This window comes from Phodopus roborovskii, unplaced genomic scaffold, assembly GCF_943737965.1.
Source record: "Phodopus roborovskii unplaced genomic scaffold, PHOROB, whole genome shotgun sequence".
In the NCBI taxonomy this organism is placed as follows: domain Eukaryota; kingdom Metazoa; phylum Chordata; class Mammalia; order Rodentia; family Cricetidae; genus Phodopus; species Phodopus roborovskii.
In genome coordinates, this window is record NW_026125059.1 from 11,561,541 (window position 1) to 11,579,898 (window position 18,358).

The window sequence follows — 18,358 nt, forward strand, 5'->3', positions numbered from 1 at the left end:
GACTGAGCCTTCTTGTCTCCTGCACCTAATTTTAACATGGGGATTTTTCTTCCAAAGACATAGTCTGGTCTGAATGATGGTCCAGTACCAGGCAAGTCTTGATTTTTCTAAACAGAACCCTGTGTTGACAAGTATGAGTCTTTAAGACTTTAAGTCCAAGGTGTGTGCGGCCAGAGAACTGGTTGTTTTCACATTCAGGAGAAGGAATTTGAACTCAAAATTGACATCTTGCATTTAATATGTCATAGGAAAGCTGATCAGGAAGGGGTCCGCAGTCAGGCACAGCAGTATATAACTATAATTCCAGAAATCTAGAGAGCCTCAAGTTTGAGGCTGACCAGTAGGTTCCAAGTTACCTGGGCTATACAGTGAGACTGTTTCAAAATTTAAAAAAGAAGCCTGAGTGAGAAACTAAGAAACAGCTCCTAGACACAGACTCTCCCAACATCAGCTCAAAAAACAAAAACAAAAACAAAAAAAACACAAATATACAAATAGCAGGCTTGTTCAAGAGATTGTTTTTGTTGTCGTTACTGCTTTTACAAATGGAAAGAAAACAGACCAAGACAAGATGACTTCCCACGGGGAAGGGATATAAAATTGTCCCATCAACTTCTTCACGCCACTTGGTTACTTCTTTCTCTTATACCTAGTAAGAAAAACAACACAATTAAAGCCAGAGGGGAGGAACAGTGCTGCCTCCCAAGACAGCTTGCTTCTTCAGCCCCAGGGCACCACCTCTGCCCTCCACAGCGCAGTATCACCTGGACTTAGATTTGAAGTTCCCTCTTCTCTGGCGGGACAGACCTAACTGTTTCCTCTCTTCAAAGGAAGGGCTGTAAAAATGAAATGTGAGACGGGGAGGCTGTGGACCATGTGAGTGACATACCCAATCCTGGCTTCACAGAAAGGACGGCATATGTGGAATGGGTACAGCCATGTGAGTTTCAGGGCCTGGGACCTGGCCCCTGTGGGATTTTACAAAACAATACATATTTCTAGAAGCCAGCTTTAAGATCAGCAGGAAGAGGCCTTTCCCAACCAGCCTAGACAGATGTCTAGATGAGGGAACTCGTACAAGGAACACACAACACCTCTCCTGCTCTTGCACATCAGGCCCTCGCAATAGAGAAGTGCCCTGAGTCACAGGATTATGAGGCCCTAGTTAAGAGTTAGGAGCGGGCAAGAATGTAGACACCTCAGCTTCTAGCACACCAAGGGCTGAGGAGCATTCCAAACCTACCCAGCTCGGTACTGTTTCAGGGCCTTCTTGCTTGTGTTGGTGAGTTCTTCATCAAACACAGACTTCTTCTGATGCTTTTGCTGCTTGGCTGCACAGAGAAACATGGGTCAGAGGCTGTTAAGTCTTTCAAAGGTCTACATGAGGATTTCAAAGCCAGCAGAAGGCCATATAGACTGGCACATACCATTTCCTCCAAAGTCTGGCCACCGCCACCCCCACCAACTCCTGCTGTAGTTGGGTGCCAGGGCGAACTCATCTCTTACCACGGCCTGCTGCAGGCTCTTCCTCCGGCATTGCCCGTGCTCGCTTGGTTCTTCGGTTCCTCTTGGCCAGCCGCTCTGCAAACATCTGTGCCTTGAGGATTTCAAACTGGGACCTCTCCTCTGCCTGGGGGCACAGTGAGGGATGAGCGCAGAACAGACCAATGAATGCCTCGTGGGACCTAAGGCCAGAGGGAGGCCACTCACCGTCATCTCTCCCTTCTTCTTGGCATCCTTCATAAACTTCTTTCTTTTCTTCTTTCCTCTTAAGGCCAAGTCAAACTCCTGCAGAGCCTTGGCAACTGGAGCGAGAATGAAGCATGTTTCGTTACTACATCTTCAAAGCTTAGGATGAAAAGTAACTAGGTGTGTGTGGGGGGGTGATACTTGCTTAGAAAAGTGCCTGTCAGGTAAGAATGGGTGTCCAGGGAGAGGGAATCACATTCCTCCGCTGCAGCCACTAGCAAGTTGTCCCCATTCAGGGAAATAACCCCACCCATGCTCTTGTCAGTGACCTAATTAAATGCAGCAGCCATGGAAAACAGACTTCAAAGCAGGAGGGGACTTGCTGGGAAAAGGCTCAGAGCAGAGGGGGAGGGGATAGCATGGCGGGTGTGTGTGTGTGTGTGTGTGTGTGTGTGTGTGTGTGTGTGTATGATCCAAATATACTAATACACAATGAAACTGTGACACAGTAAATACACACATTTTTTAAAGAACAAGGATCTGAAGTTGATACCTACAACCAACTTTCTTAAACTGGCTTTTTGACACATGGTCTATGTAGTCTGAGCTTGCCTGGAACCCACTAAGTAAACTAGACCTTGAACTCACAGAGACCCATCCACAAATGCTAAGATTAAAGATAAACCCAGGCACCTAGAACCCACTTTAACAAAAAAAAAAAAAAAAAAAAAAAAAAACAAAGATGAATAGATGCTGGGTGGTGGTGGCACATGCCTTTAATTCCAGCACTTGGGAAGTGGAGACAGGCAGACCTCTGTGAGTTCAACGCCAGCCTGGTCTCCAGGATATCCAGGACGGTTTCACAGAGAAACCTTGTCTTGAAAAAAACAAAACAAAAAGTGGAAGTATTTGGGTGGAAAAGGCAAGGGTTCTTGGCAGCCAGACTAGCCTATCTGCTGAGTTTCTAGGCTATGAGAGACCCTGTCTCAAAACTAAAACCGAATGGATGATACATGACACTAGAGAATGACGACAGAGGTTTCCTCTCTCCTCCACACTCCACGGGTTACCTCCATCCCCACCCCGCTGCCTCATTACACTGCAGATGCTCACTGCCTCTTAGTCCTGCCACCAAGGATGAAGTCAGGCCTTATCTAGTACTCAGCACCTTCCACCAATAATCACAGCCCCAATTACACCACAGAAGCCCAACACTCACCCTTCCTGTCTGTCCCATCAAACGGGGCAGATACGGGAGATAATTTTGATATCAACACTAGAATTAGAAATATGCATACCTCTTCTCTACCTTCTGGAGTTTATCCTATAAAGCAAAATGATTGCTTGACTAAGGGGCGTATGGTCAAAGTTTCTTGTGTCATCCCCATGGCAAAAAGCCAAAAAACATTCAATATCCCTTAATAGAGAAAAGTTACATTACAATCGACAGGCCGGTGGTGGTGGTGCAGGCCTTTAATCCCAGCACTTGGGAGGCAGAGGCAGGTGGATCTCTGTGAGTTTGAGACCAGTTTAGTCTACAAGAGCTAATTCCAGGACAGCCTCCAAAGCCATAGAGAAACACTGTCTCTAAAAAAGTAAGTAAATAAATAAATACATATCTACTCAGATGACAAGGACGCATGTTGCATTTTGTTCTTTAAAGCTGTGAGGCGGGTTTAGAGGCTTGGCCTTGGGTCCTTAGACCTGCATGACAAGCGCTGCCCACCAATGTTCACTTACTTTTCTCCTTCTTCCTCTCTTCTTTGGTCTGGAACCAGCTCCTCTCAGGCTCCTGCTCTGCGGTCTCCTTCCCCTTCTGCAGGAGCCGCTTTGCCGTGTCTATCTGTGGGGTTGGCACAAGCACACTCTGGTGGAGCTGCGGCAGCCACTGCCAGGTGAGCGGTGCAGCCACCACCACTGAGCAGCAGGGTGGGGACAGCCACATAGCCTACCTGGGCCTCTGACTGCTGCATCTCTTTTTCCTCCGCCTCCAGCTGCAGCACGGCATACACATCTTTCTCCATTTTCTCAATCTTGTCCCGGAATTTGAGGATAACATCTTACAGGAAACGAATACAGAATAAAACCGAGCGGGACTACTAGGCACCCAGTGAAATTGATGCAGACAGCCTCTTAGGGACACAGAACTTCCTCCCTGTGACGCAGCCTATAGCCCTCCTTACTCTGGGGAAGCAGGGAGGTCTGCTTGGGCCCCGGAGTCTGGGGCCAGCCTGAACACAACGGAGCCAGAACTCATCTCAAAAGTGAACAGAAAAGGCCTGGGGAGATGCCACACAAGGATGAAGACACAAGTTCAGATCTCCAGGACTCATATAAAGCTAGGCACAACAGTACATATGTGTGATCCCAGTTGCTCCTATAGCCAGACGGGAAGTAAAAACAGCTGTCTTGGTTTTTTTTTTCTTTGTTTTGTTTTGTTTGTTTGTTTGTCTTTTAAAGACACTAATCATGTAGTTGAGAAGTGTTTCTCTATGTAACAGTTCTGGCTGTCTGGAAGTTGCTCTGTAGACCAGGCTGGCCTTGAACTCACTGAGATCTGCCTTTGCCTCATAAGTGCTGGGATTAAAGGTGTGCGCCACCACCGCCACCCATCGAGAATAGCTTTGAAGTCCTGATCTTGTGCCTACACCTCCTAAGCACTGGGAGTAAGGCATCAACTACATACCAAGCTCTGAGCAGCTTTTCTACACTGGCTCCTCTCCTGTCACTCAGTAACATTAACTCACTCTCACAACAGAGCATCAGCTGTCTGCTCCCGGCTCAATCCCCGGCTCCTAGGACAGCAGCACTGAGACTATAGCACACAGCTATTCCCTAACTGACACCCTAAAATGAAAACAGAAAATAAGGGGCTGGAGGAGCACTGGCTGCTCTTCCAGAGGTCCCTGGGTCCAATCCCCAGCAACTACATGGTGGCTCACAACCATCTGTAATCAGGTCTGGCTCCCTCTTAGGGCCTGCAGGAATACACAAAGACATGCAGAACACTATATACATAATAAATGAATTTAAAAAACAAAATAAAAAAATAAAAATGAATGAGTGCCAACCCACCTTGTCCACCAATAGGAAGGGGGAGTTGATGAGGCAGAGGCCTCTCGTAACTTCTAAGGAAGTTCCGATGAGCTGACCCTACATCTACCATTGTATCATCATCCCTTGGTACACCGCCTGACACCCAGGGAGGTGGAGGCCTGTCCAGGGAACCCGGGCTGCCTGACTGCACAGCTCTTGGTATCATCCTCTGCCTGAGCCCAGCACCTTGTGCTGCTTACCCTGGGGGAGGATCCGAGCCTTCACTGGAGCCTTGGCAGCCTTCACGATCTCCTTGAGCATCTTCCGCTCCTCTTCTCCCACCAGGGAGACAGAGCGCCCAGCCCTGCCAGCTCGTGCAGTTCGCCCCACCCGGTGCACATAGTGTTTGATGGTATTGGGCATGGTGAAGTTGATCACCTGGAGATCAGACCATGCATCAGGGAGGCGTGGTAGGCAGGCACAAGGAGGCAACCACCACCAACCCACCAACAGCAAGCAACGGGAGACTCACTGTCTTCACTCCTTCGATGTCAAGCCCACGGGCTGCCACATCTGTGGCCACCAGGATGTCAATCTGTTCATCCTTAAAGCGCCTAGAAAGAGCCATAGGGTAGGGTGTTCAATAAGCTACCTCAGGCCAACACCACTAGATGGCTCAGCAGATAAAGGTACTTGCTACCAAGCCTGAGGACCTGAGTTCAATCCCTGGGACCCACATGATGGAAGAAGAGAACTGATTCCTCCAAGTAATTTCTGACCTCCACACACACACCATGATACACATCCAAGCACAAAAACAAACAAACAAATAAAACATGGAATGAAAATAATGAAGTTGGTAAGGTGGTGATGCACACCTTTAATCCCAGCACTTAGGAGACAAAGACAGGCAGTTTGAGGCTAGCCACGTCTACACAGTGAGTTAGTTCCAGGATAGCCAAAGCTACACAAAGAAATGCTGTTTTGAAACCAAAAATAAATTAATTCAAACAAATAATAAAGCCACCATAAATCCTCCTAGGCCCACGCAACAGGGTGTGGCTCATCATAGTGTTTATATATTTAATTTATGGGGCGGTAGATGGAACAAGGAAAAGAAGATGGGAATCTTGTGCAAGCCTTCTACCAGCCCATGGGCACCCTACACTCAACCTTAACCACCATTAGTTAAGCACATCAGGTCAGGTGTACACTGTCTCAGGCAGCAATTCCCATCACACTCAAACTTGGGAACATCTATCTAACTACAGCAGAGAGCAGAGGCCAGAGCCTCGGTGGGCGGAGCTTCCTCTCAGCCTGTGATGAACATGCAGGAGTGAGGGGCGTTCTGAAGGACCCCCTTCCTGTAGCTCTCCTCTGCAGCACAGTGACTGCTGCCCAAGTGTGTCGGCATCAATTGATGTGTGAGCTTCTGGGAAAAGCCACACACAGACCATGTGTTTCCTGCTGTGGATCCACAGGAGAGAAATGAGGGCAACCTGCTCAAAGGTCAGGCGAGTTCTAATTACATTGTAAGCTTAAAACTCAAGGTTTCCTGAGACATCCGTGATTCCCTCCCCACTCTCCAAGACGCTGGGACCACATGTGTGGTAGCAGTCACTGCTTTAGGTCAACTGTCTCAAGCCGGCACTGTACTGTTTGTGTTCCCTGCCACTGCTCTCAAACAACCCCCAGGGTCCTAGTTCTCTCCAAACTAGTTCCCCCAGGCCCGCCCAGGAGGGTAGCACCCTGAGTATTACCGGAGGGCCTCCAGCCGTTGTGTCTGTGACAAGTTACCATGGAGCTCGCCCACCTGCAGCCCCAGCAGCCCCAGCAGAATGTGCATGCGGTGGGCCTGCTTCTTGGTCTGGGTGAACAGCATGACGTGGTCAGTGAAGGTTCTCATCAGTAGAGCTGGAGGGAGAAGGGTGAGTCAGCACTGGGGGTCGCAAGCCAAGGCAAAGACAGGGCCAGCTCCCAAGGGTGGTCAACGCCATGGAGTGGGGAAAATGGGAGACAGCAGAATTGCTGGCCTCCGCAAACAGAGGACTTGGGATGGCTGACGAGCAATGCTACTGCTTGAGCCGGGGAGAATGGATGACATGGCTAGAGGCCAAAACAAACAAACAAACAAATGAGAAAGTCCAGCCCCGGGCCTTCACCTGCCACAATGGCTTCCCTGTCCCCTTCCCTGTTAGGCCGGATCCGTATGAACTCTTGCCGAAGGAAGGGAGCTACATCTGTGTTGCTGTTCACAAATATCCGCACAGGATTCTTTAAGGAGACCGAAGCCAGATCTTTCACCTGCCAAGTACAGAGTCAGAGCTGCTCAGCTCACAAAGATGGAGGACAAAAACGAGGGCATGCCCAGCTGGGTCCCTCTGCATGCCACCAGGGACACCCACCTCATCGGTCATGGTGGCTGAGAAGAGCATGGTCTGGCGGTGGTGGGAACACATTCGGATAATCTCCTTCATCTGCTCCTCAAAATACTCATCCAGCATCCTGGGAGGAGGGGACAGACATGCTGAAGAAGTGCTCTCTGGCCAGGCGCACGCCTTTAAGCCCGACACTCGGGAGGCAGAGGCAGGTGGATCTCTGAGTTTGAGGCCAGCCTGGTCTACAGAGTAAATTCCAGGACAGCCAAGGGCTACACATAGAAACCCTGTGAGAACCCCCCCCCCAATAAACTCTTCAGTCAAGAGTAAGAGTCATGGTATCACACAGGCCAAGGTTGTATTCGAACTCATGTTTACCTTGTGATCATTATTATCTTGGCCCTTCTATTCTGCAAAGCACTGAGATCATGACAGCTCATCCCAAACATTTGAGTGTTCGGACAAACCAAACCTCCTCCACTATTGCCCCAAATGCTTCTGTGTTGCAACTGGTAGCCACACCTCCTTAGTCTCCATCTAGAATATCCCCTCAGCTTACTCTCTGGGCATCTGCCTAGTTGTGCCCTGGTGACTGGACTAATGAGCCATCCTTGGGACAAGGCTGCTAGGCTAGGGCTTACAGAAGCTTGAAGCAGGTTAAGGAGATGGTGCTGTGCTGAGAAAGTGCCCCACAGTGGGTGCCAACAGGATTTGCGTTCACCACAGATGTGAAACACAGAGCTGAACAACTGGACGGACTGCACTGCCATTAGCTGAGCTGAGGAGAGGCCTATGTGAGGGATCCACAGTGAGGGTGAACCATCCTCCCAACCGACTTCTAACGCTGGTCCAATTGGAACATGCATGAACCAGCAAGCAAATGAACAAGACAGAAGGGGTGGAGTGGAAGGGGCAGAAGTGTGGAGGGCAGGGAGGCATGGAGCCAGCAGTCCTGGAGATGGTCTGTGGAGGCCATACTCCCTTGCCTGCATTACTTTCTATAGTGTCCTGCGTGAATGCTGTGCTTATTCCCATGTACAGACAAGAAAAAGATTTGTTCTGAGGATCTCAGTCACACTCTCCAACACTGGGAAAGGGTAGAGCTCACATTATTTGACCTTTTTGGGGGACAAGTTCTCACTCTGTATCCAGGCTGGTCTGAAACTTGCTGTGTCCTGAGCTTGGCTCAAACTCTTGACAGCCTTCCTGCCTCAGCCTCCCACTTCAAGTGCTGGGATTGCAGACACACAGCTCTGTTCCTGAACGACTTCTCCTGCCTCTTAAACAGCTCACTCCAGAGAGGGAAGGAGGGGGAAGGGGTGAGGGAGAGCGCACAAGCATACCCAGGGAATCGACCTAAATCTGGACAGAGATGAAGTGTGAGGTTGAATGGTGTGACACGCCATTGACTAAGAGCCTTGGTGAGCACACGGGGTAACAGTGAAGGGTCCCCAGGCCTGCACTCAGGCATACCTGTCAGCCTCATCCAGGATGAGCACTTCAATGCTGCTCAGGTGGAAGGAAGGGCAGTTGTGCAGGTGATCGATGAGCCGGCCAGGTGTGGCGATGAGGATGTCTGGTGCTGCCCGAAGAGCAGCTTCCTGAGACTTCACATCCAGGCCACCTGCAGAGAGCAGACCCCCAGGGGATGGTCTTGCCAGTCACGCATCAGTGCTACCTTCTAGGGCTCAGGCCATATGTAGAACACACAAGGAACAAGACAAGATTTCTCGATGAAGCAGATGCATTCATTACATTCAGGCTGAAGGCAGACATCGAAACAGCACTTCAGGATTGAATGACTAAAGCTACATAGTGTCTGAGGGGATCAGCTGCACAGACCAAGATCATCCCTGACTTCCAACTACACAGAGGGTAAGAGACTAGATGACACTTGACCCTCACCAGGGAACGTCCTCCCAAACACTTATTTACAATAAGCACACATTTTTTTCCTGAACTGATTCAGTATCAAGAAAAAGTCTGAAGCCTCATCATTCTTTCTTCAGTTTGAGACAGGGTCTCACTCTGTAGCCCAGGCTGACAGTGACCCCACCTCATCCTCCCAAGTATGAGAATTACCCAAGATTTTATGGAAAATGATACCGTCTGTGTGCTACTAGGAACCCAGAGACTAGCAGAAATTACACAAGCCCACTACGGCAGAACTCCACCCCCAACCATCAATTTTCTTTCTCAAGGTTATCTTTGAGTTTGTGGACAGAGTCTCACTGGAACTTTCTCTGTAGACCAGACTGGCCTCCAACTCAAAAAGATGGGCCTCCCTCTGCCTCCCGAGTACTGGGACTAAAGGCATGCATCACAGAGCAGGCTTTTATTTTATAGGTCTGTTTCATTTTACTATGTGCACGAGTCTTTTGTCTGCATGTGTTATGTACACTATGTGCACGTCTGGTGCTGATGCCCTAAGAGGTCAGAAGAAAACGTCAGACCCCTTAGAACTTAAGTTACAGACAGTTGTGAGTTACCAGGTGGATGTTGGGAACTGAAACCCAGGTCCTGTGTTACAAGAGAACAGCAAGTGTGATGAATCACTAAACCAACTCTCCAGCCCCAAGGTTAAGTTTTCTAAGTAGGAATGCAGTTCAGTGACACAGTATCATGCAAAAAGGTCCCAGATCCAATTCGCAGCACCACAAACTCAAGTCCCGCCGAGAATGGTGGCTCAACCTATAATCTCACTTAGTAGCAGGAAGGTAAGTCAGGAGGATTGCTGTGTTTGAGGCCAACCTGACCTACATAGTTCTAAGCCAACCTGGGCTACAGAGTGAAACCTTACCTCAAAAATATAAAACTAAACAAAAAAGAGTTAAGTCTTAATAAAATGTCTTCCCTTGTCTCTATGTCCACTATGAAAATATGTCAACTGATTATTAGGTGGATCCAATCAGCACCTGGGGATGCTATCACACCTGGCGGTGTCTATCACAGCTTATCTCCCAAAGCCCAGCCCTCACTTACCCACAGCCAGGCAGGTAGTGATGCTGCAGAACTGGGCCAGCTGCTTGGTGACAGCGTGCACCTGGATGCCCAGCTCTCTGGTCGGGACCAGCACCAGCACTCGAGTGACTGCAGCCTGGCGGGGCTTGTAGATCAGACGCTCCAGGACAGGCAATGCAAAGGCTGCGGTTTTGCCTAGAGGGAGAATAAGAGAGCAGACAGCAGGTTAGCAAGCACCTTCCATGCTTTCGTTCCACAATACAGGACCCCTCATCTCTGCCTATGGAAACATGAGCCTTATGCACAGAATTGTTTTCCTGCTGTCAAAACGAGGTCAATGTAAACTTAAGAGAAAAACATGAAAAGAATAACTGTTACCAGGCTGGGTGCTCTCCAGAGGACCCGCTGGCATCCTACCCCCACCCCAAGACCAGTGGACGCCAGAAACAAAGCTCAACATTCATAGAGACTTCATTATTTTAGAAATTTGTTTATTAACGTGTATGCCTGTGAATGCACGCCACATGTATGTGCCCACAGAGAACAAACAGGGGTGTTGAATCCTCTGAATTACAGTAAAAGACAGCTATGAACTGCTATGTGGGGGTTGAGAATTGAACCCAGGTCCCCTGGAAGAACAGCCAGTGCTCTTAACCATTAAGCTCTCTCTTCAGACCCAAGACTTACTTATTTTTAATGTTTTATATGTGTGAACATTTTGCCTGATGTATGTATGTATGCCTGGTGCTCATGGTGGCCAGTAGAGATCAGGTGTCTGATCCCAAGCAACTGCAGTCATAGACGGTTGGTAAGCTGCCAAATGGGTGCTGGGAATCAAACTTTGATCCTCTGCAAAAGTAGCCCACGCTCTTTACTTCTTAGCCATCTCTCCAGTCCCAAAGTTCAACGTTCTATAGCATGAGTCTATGAAGATAAATTGGCATCCCCACAACTTTAAAGGTTGCTAAAATTACCAGTGGAGGGGCTGGAATCGTGGCTAAAAGTGAATGCTGCTCTTCTAAAGGGGAAGTGCAATCCCCAGCACCCACTCCAGGCAGCTCCCAACTGCCTGTAACTCTACCTTTAGAGGACCTTTCCTGTACTCTGTGGACACCTGCACCCACATGTACAGACACTCATACACAGATGAACACATATACACTTAATTAAAAACACATCTTTTTTCTGTTGTTTTTTTTTTTTTTTCTTTTTCTTTTCTTTTTGAGACAGTGTTTCTCTGTCTGTCCTGGAACTCTCTGTCTGTCACTGGCTGTCCTGGAACTCACTTTGTAGACCAGGCTGGGCTCCAAATCACAGAGATTCACCTGCCTCTGCCTCCCAAGTGCTGGGATTAAAGGTGAGCGCCACCATCACCCAGCCAGATTCTTTCTTTTTAAGATAGTCTTTGCCCAGGCTAGGCAAAAATTTACTATCTTCTATCTCAGTTCTGGAATTAGGACTATATCACCACATCTGGCTTTATAACCTTTTCCTATAGTTCAAAAAGGCAAGTGAAGGGAAAGGCCGCAGAGTTGACTCCGAGGTTAAAAGAACTCTTTGCTCTTGCAGAAGACTTGGGTTGGTTTCCCAGCACCCACATGGCAGTTTACAGTCTACAACCCCAGTTACAGGGTATACAACACCCTCTTCTAGCCTCCACATGCCTGAACGCACATGGTACATGAACATACATGAAAGCAAAATACTCATACACATTAATAAAATAAATAAATATTTAAAAAGCCAAGTGTACTTAGTAACCAAGAGCCCTAGAATGTTCTGCCTCCTGCCCCGCCTACCCTTTCACCTGTCCCAGTGGCTGCACAGGCGCAGATGTCTTTTCCCAGCAGACCCACAGGGATGCATGCCTTCTGGATTGGGGTGGGCTGCTTGAAGCCCATGGCTGTAATGGCCTGAGGAGAAAAGTTAGTCAGACAGGGTAGATGGACAGGGAGGCAGTCACGGCAAACAATAAGAGAGCTACACCAAGCGAGCCTTCCAGGGATAGACAGCTTCCTGAGTGCCTTCCCTCCAGAGCCTAAGGCACCAGCGGCACCCAGGACAGCAGGAGAAAAAAACAAAAGCCTTGCTTTGGGAACCGACAGAAAGAAACAGACCAGCAGAAGAGCGTCCATTCCACAGAGATAAATAAATGAGGCTACATAGAAGCTGGAGACAACCAGAGAGGAAGTGCAAGTCACAACAGGGATGTCAGGGAGTGGCTCACTGAACCCTGAGGGGTGAAAGACACCCCAATAGATTTCTGGAAGAAGAGTCTTTCAAGCAGAGGGAACAGAAAGTGCAAGGGAGAAAGTGCTACAAGTGTCCTCAAAGGAGCCAGAAGAGAGCCGGGCGCTGGTGGCGCACGCCTGTAAGCCCGGCCCTCGGGAGGCAGAGGCAGGGGGCTCTCTGCTGAGTTCAAGGCCAGCCTGGTCTACAAAGCTACACATAGAAACCCTGTCTCAAAAAGTCTCCCCCCCCCAAAAAAAAAAACCCACCCAAACAAAACCCCAGATGAGAAAGAAGTCTGTTTACTTGTGACTCTAGCTCCAGGAACTCCAATGCCCTTTCTTGCTTGCACAGGCCCCAGCACACAAACATCCGCATTTCACATAAGCCCATGCACACGGAGAGAATTAAATCAATCAAAAAAAAATCAACCCCCTGCTGTCAAAGCTATTACCTTCAGGAGAGGCCGGGACAGATTCATGTCCTGGAAGGAGAGGCTTTGGTCATACTCAGAAGCATCTTCAAAGAATCCTCCTGCTTCCTGCACCAGATCAGACGACAGAAAACTCAGCAAAGCAACCCGAGCCTGCATGCGAGCGAGAGCTGCCCCGCCACCTCACACCCAGGCTCACCTGGCCCTTCTTCTTCTTCTTCTCCTTCACTTTCAGTGTGTCTATGGGAAAAACACAGTGCTGAGCATGGCCCTTTGTACCCAGCACCTGCCTCTGCTTCCCATGTCCTCAGTGCTGTCCAGAGAGTCCGGGGAGGCTGCTCTCCTACCTCCTCTCACAGATAAAAACACGGTGTGGTCATGTTGCAAAACTTCTCCACTAAATACAGACAGGACCCCAGCCCGGCAAGTACAATGTAGACAGTAGGTTCTCATCACAACTCAACATTGACGTTAGTGAATTCTACCACTGAAGCCCCCAATGCATGGGAGAATCGCCCCAAGTAGGTGAGCTGTAGATGAACCCACACCATATGGAGCTAAGGAAGAAAAAAGCAGCTGCCTGCACAGAATGAGCACCTGACAAATGGGCAAGGGAGAGAGAACCGAAGGTGTGCATCCCGTCACCGCAGGGAGACAGCACAGCTCCTACAGAGCCAAGGTGCATGCATCCCACCCGCTTTCCCATTTCCAAAGTTCAGCACCGGCCTACCCGCTTTAGTGAGGACCTCCTCATCCCCAGAGGAGTAATCAGTCTCAGAGTCTTCGTCCTTGGAGTCAGCCTCATTCCCTCCCAGATTCTCCTGCCCCTTCGGGTCACAGCCTGCGCTGCCTTCCTTCTCCACCTTCCCAGACTTGGCTTCCTTATCCTGGGGCAAAATAAAGGCGGTGACTATCAACACCTGGACATTCTGAACCTAAGAGAAGCTGTACTTCAAAACAGGACAGGCTGGCAGTGAGGGTAACGAACTAGGCCTAGGCTGGAGCGCCTGCCCCTGCCACCGGCCACTCTCAGACAGCCTGTGCACATCTGCAACCACCGCCAGACCACCAGCCGGACTTCATTCCTACCTCTGCTTTCCTTTTCTTCCGCACTTTCTCAATCTTCTCATCTAGGGTGGTGGCTGCCCTCTGCACATAAAATCAACATAGGAAAAAGAAACGTACATGAACAAAGGACAGCAAACAGGTATGTCACAGGGTCAGGCCTCAAATGTCAGTACACAAAAGGCGTGCTGAGCTAAGCTTGCTGGCTCACGCCTGCAATCCAGCATTTGGGAGACTGGGGCAAAAGGTCATGAAGTCAAAGGCAGTCTTGGCTATGAAGAGAGTTCAGGCCTGGCCTGCAGAATGTCACCCCCCAAACACACACCTAAGGTCATCAAGGCTATTAGACAACCCTGTGAATATGCACACTGTTGACAATCAAAACAGGATTTGATCCAAACAAAGTACATGCATATATGAACATTACATTTTTAAAAAAGAAGGTATCAAATACAAATAAAAGGCACATGCCTTTAATCCCAGTACTCAGGAGGCAGAGGCAGGTGGATCTCTATAAGTCAGAGACCAATCTAGTCTACAGAGCGAGTTCCAGAACAGCCAAGACTACCAAGAAATCTTTGAAAGCTAGATTGCTAAGAGCCAATACAAACACTTTTTTTTTTTTTTTAAGACTCTATTTTAGAGGCTGGAGAGATGGCTCAGCAGTTAAGATCACTTGTTGCTCAAACTAAAGAGCCTGAGTTCTATTTCCAATAGCCATGCTGGGCAGCCCACAGACATCTTTGACTTCAGCTTCAAAGGGTCCACCTCCCTGCTCTAGCCTTCATACACACCTCACAGTACACACCTGACAGATACACACACACACACACACACACACACACAAAAAGAATAAAATCTTGTGTGAGAGATAGTTCAGCTCAGTTAAGAATACAACTGTCCTTTTGGAGGGCCTGGGTTTTATTCCCAGCACCCGCAGGGCAGCTCACAAATGTGTAACTCCAGTTCTAGAGGATCTGACACCCTCTTCTAGACTCCATGGGCACTGCGTGCATATATACTTATGTATATCCTTCAACCTCTGTTGTGCTAGGATTACAGCATATGCCACCATGCCCAGGTATGGGCATTTAATAAAAAAATACATTTACTTATACTGAAGCAGGCATGGCACACAAGAGCCACAGAGAGCATGTGGAGGTCGGAGGACAACCCGTGGGACTTAGTTCTCCCCTTCTGCCATGTGGGCCCCAGGGAACCAGGGTTAAGCCAGCAGCTTACAAGTGCCCTTACCATCTCACCAACTGGAACAAGATACCTCTGTTACTTCTAAATGTCAGCTGTACACAAATTAATATGTTTCTGACTATAACCTACAAGAGGACCACTTTATAGTGCTTCCCATGACCGGAAATTCATGAGGACTGTGGGGTACTTGTAGCCTCCTCTCCCTACACCATCAAACCTACACAGCTCATTTTCAAAGGCTTCCAAAAGCTGCTGAATATAAGATAAAGGTAAAAGTCATGAGGTAAGAGTTTATCCTAATACCCACTTACGGTCCAACCTTAATGCATCTGCTGTCAGTCTCACCTTCTTCTTGAGCTGGCTCATGACATCAGCCAGGGCCCAGCTGCCATCATACATGCCCTCCTTCTCCGTGAAAACGAAGTCAGGGTTGAAATCGGCACTGCGGCTCTTCTGCAAGGCCTTCTGCTTGCGGCCCAGCACAATGGGCCCCTGCAAACAGGAGAGGAAAAAGTGACAGGCTGAGATGGAGGAACAGCAGAACATGAAGAGGGAAGGGGAAGGGAGAGGGCCTAAAAGGAGAAACCCACAGCTGGGAGCATGGATCAGCAGGGATAGCCTACCTAGCACGTATGAGGTCCTGGGTTCAAATCAACACACAGAAAACAAAAGGAACATACGAGGCAAATGTGGTCAGACAATAAGGAAGTGACCTGGAGGTTTTAACACACCTCTAAATGGGCAGTCAGTAGTCATAAAGGCCAAAAGTGAGTCCATAGAAAATATGATCAAACACCTAACAGGCTTCCATCCAAAAAGTCTGTCTAGATTGATCTGGGTGGGTCCAGCCCACCATGGGAGGTGCCACTCCTGGGCAGGTGGTCCTGATTTGTACAAGGAAGCCGGCTGAGCAAGCTGTAAGATCTCTCCATGGCTTCTACTTCAGTGCCCAATTCGAGGTTCCTGCCCTGACATCCTATGATGGTGCACTGTGATGTGGAACTATTAGCTGACATAAACCCTTTCCTCTCCATGGTGTTTCATCACAGCAACAGAAACCTTACTAAGATACATGGGCTGGGAAATGCAGTTCAGTGAAAGAGCATTTGCCCTAGGTTCAATTCCTAATACCACCAAAAGAAAAAACAAACAAAGACTAACTTCATTTTCTATGTATGGTCTCCAATATATATATTAGGCTGGGCATGGTGGCACACACTTTTAATCCCAGTACTCAGAGGCAGAAGCAGGTGAATCTCTGAATTTGAAGCCAGGCTGGGTTACATATGAGCTCCAGGACAGCCAGGGCTATGCAGAAAGACCCTGGCTCAGTAATATTTGCACAGGTTCCACACCAGATGCTACAGATAATCATCATCTGGCAGGACAGTGGCAACACACACAATCTCAGCACCTTAATCCCGGCAGAGACAGGTGGATCTCTGAGTCTGAGGCCAGTTTGGTGTACAGAGGAGTTCCAGGACAGCCCAGCCTACACAGAGAAACCATGGCTCCAAAGCCTCTGGGAGGGCAGAGAAAGACAAACCCCCAGGAGCTGACTAGCCAGCCCAGCTTTGCCTAACTGGTGCTTTAATACAGTAAGAGATCTGTCTCCAGGAACAAAGTGGACAGCTCCTAAGGAATGACACTTGGTGTTCACTAACCTCTGGCCTGCCAACAGTGTATGTATGCACACACACACACACCACACCACACCACTCCACACCACACCAGGGGTGGGGACAGTCATGACCAGGGCTGTGAGCGTCAAACAGTGGAAAGCACAATGCCTGACCCACACGGAAAGCCACGGGAAAGCAGCTACAGGGTTGGGAGCAAGGGGCAGTTCCACGGGGTCCACATCATGGGAAGACCACTCTGTTGCTAGGTGAAGGGACTACTAGAATAGGGACGGGACAAAAGGAGAAACGAAGTGAGGGCTGCAGGTGTCCGGTGTGACTCGGCAGTGGGAGGAATAAAGAATAGTGTGGCTGGTCGGAGGGCAGAAGTCTTGGACAGACTCCTAAACTGGCCTGCAGACCACCAGATGGAGGAGGGCAAACCGTCAAAAACGGCCTCACCGGTCCATCCTGAGATGCAAACACTGCAGGGAGCCTTAGAGTTTAGCTTTCTCGGAATTGGACTACAGAGGCCAGGGGCCATCCGAAGGGTCATGTCAGGCAGGCAGATGGCAGTGTGAGGCTTTTTTTTTTTCTTTCTTTCTTTTTTTCCTCGCCACTCATGCTACAGCCACTTACTTGCTCGAGACTACCTCGAGACCGCCCAACTTCACGATTACAGCCTGGGGGTGGATGATGGATAGAAGGGAGCATGGTGTCCCCGACTGGGCAGGAAGCAAGACTGACGTCGCCTGCGGAGGGCGACTCTGCACAGCCTGGGTGAAACGGCTGCATGGGGACACTTTAGCACGCTTAGGAGGGCCTGGGGCCCGCAGCTCGTTCCCGGCCGCTCCCACCCACGGCTCCTTCCCCCGCCGTTCCCCTCCGCAGGCTCCCACCTCCTCCTCGTCGTCCCCGGAGTCCGACTCGGGCTCCACCGGCACCTCGTCATCTTCGCCGATGGTCCCGATGAAACCGAGCTCAGCCAGCATGCTCAAGAAGCCGCCACTTCCGGAAGCGACTGCGGCGCACCGACGCGACCGGCCCTTTCCGCGCTCGCCTCACCGTCAGGCGCATGTGCGTTACGTCAGTTCCGCTCTCGGGACGCTCAGAGAACGCTGTTGGCGTTTTGGGGTGTGGTTCCCAGTGATGACATCAGGTGGGTGAGGCTTTTTAAAATTAGGTAACTACATAGTTTTCGGGAAGAAATGAAATCTGAGTGTGTGCAAGGGTGAAGGGAAAATTGGAAGTATGTACATTTGGGAACAAAACAATAACAACAAAAAATGTTAGCAACGGCTTCCGAGATGCCTCAGAATGCTAAAGTCGTTTGCTGGGGACCTGAGTTTGAGCTACCAGCTACCAGGTAGAAGACCACCAAAGTCCACAGAGTTGTTCTCAGATCTACGTCCTGTCCAAGTGCTCTTTACACGCACAATAATAATAATAATAATGAGGAGGAGGAGGGGGAGAAGAAGACGAGCACCTGGCTGTTCTTGCAAAGGACCAGGGCTCGATTCCCAGCACGCACATGGAGGCTCCCAGCGGTCTGTAACTCCAGAGCTGACGCCCCTTCTGACCTCCATGGGCACTGAATGCACACAGGCATACATGCAGGCAAAATACACATACACATTAAATGTTTTTATTTATTTTATTTGTTTGTGGTTTTTCAAGACAGGGTTTCTCTGTATTGCTTTGGAGTTTGTCCTGGAACTTGCTCTGTAGACCAGGCCTGC

The 18,358-nt window shown here is 49.2% G+C and overlaps 1 protein-coding gene across 1 annotated transcript; it reads right to left on the reverse strand.

Annotated features, from left to right (window-relative positions):
• Positions 1-497: 497 nt before the first annotated feature.
• Ddx27 (DEAD-box helicase 27) lies at positions 498-17,696 on the reverse strand. Its single transcript, XM_051185981.1, is given in 22 exon segments — positions 498-649; positions 765-836; positions 1,244-1,331; positions 1,507-1,630; positions 1,711-1,805; positions 3,430-3,532; positions 3,642-3,748; positions 4,986-5,163; positions 5,258-5,339; positions 6,486-6,639; positions 6,888-7,029; positions 7,131-7,230; positions 8,577-8,727; positions 10,086-10,259; positions 11,872-11,977; positions 12,748-12,834; positions 12,926-12,966; positions 13,457-13,613; positions 13,816-13,875; positions 15,346-15,492; positions 17,519-17,656; positions 17,658-17,696. Coding segments are annotated over 22 exon segments (2,364 nt in total). The 3' UTR covers positions 498-630.
• Between the last annotated feature and the right edge of the window lie 662 nt (positions 17,697-18,358).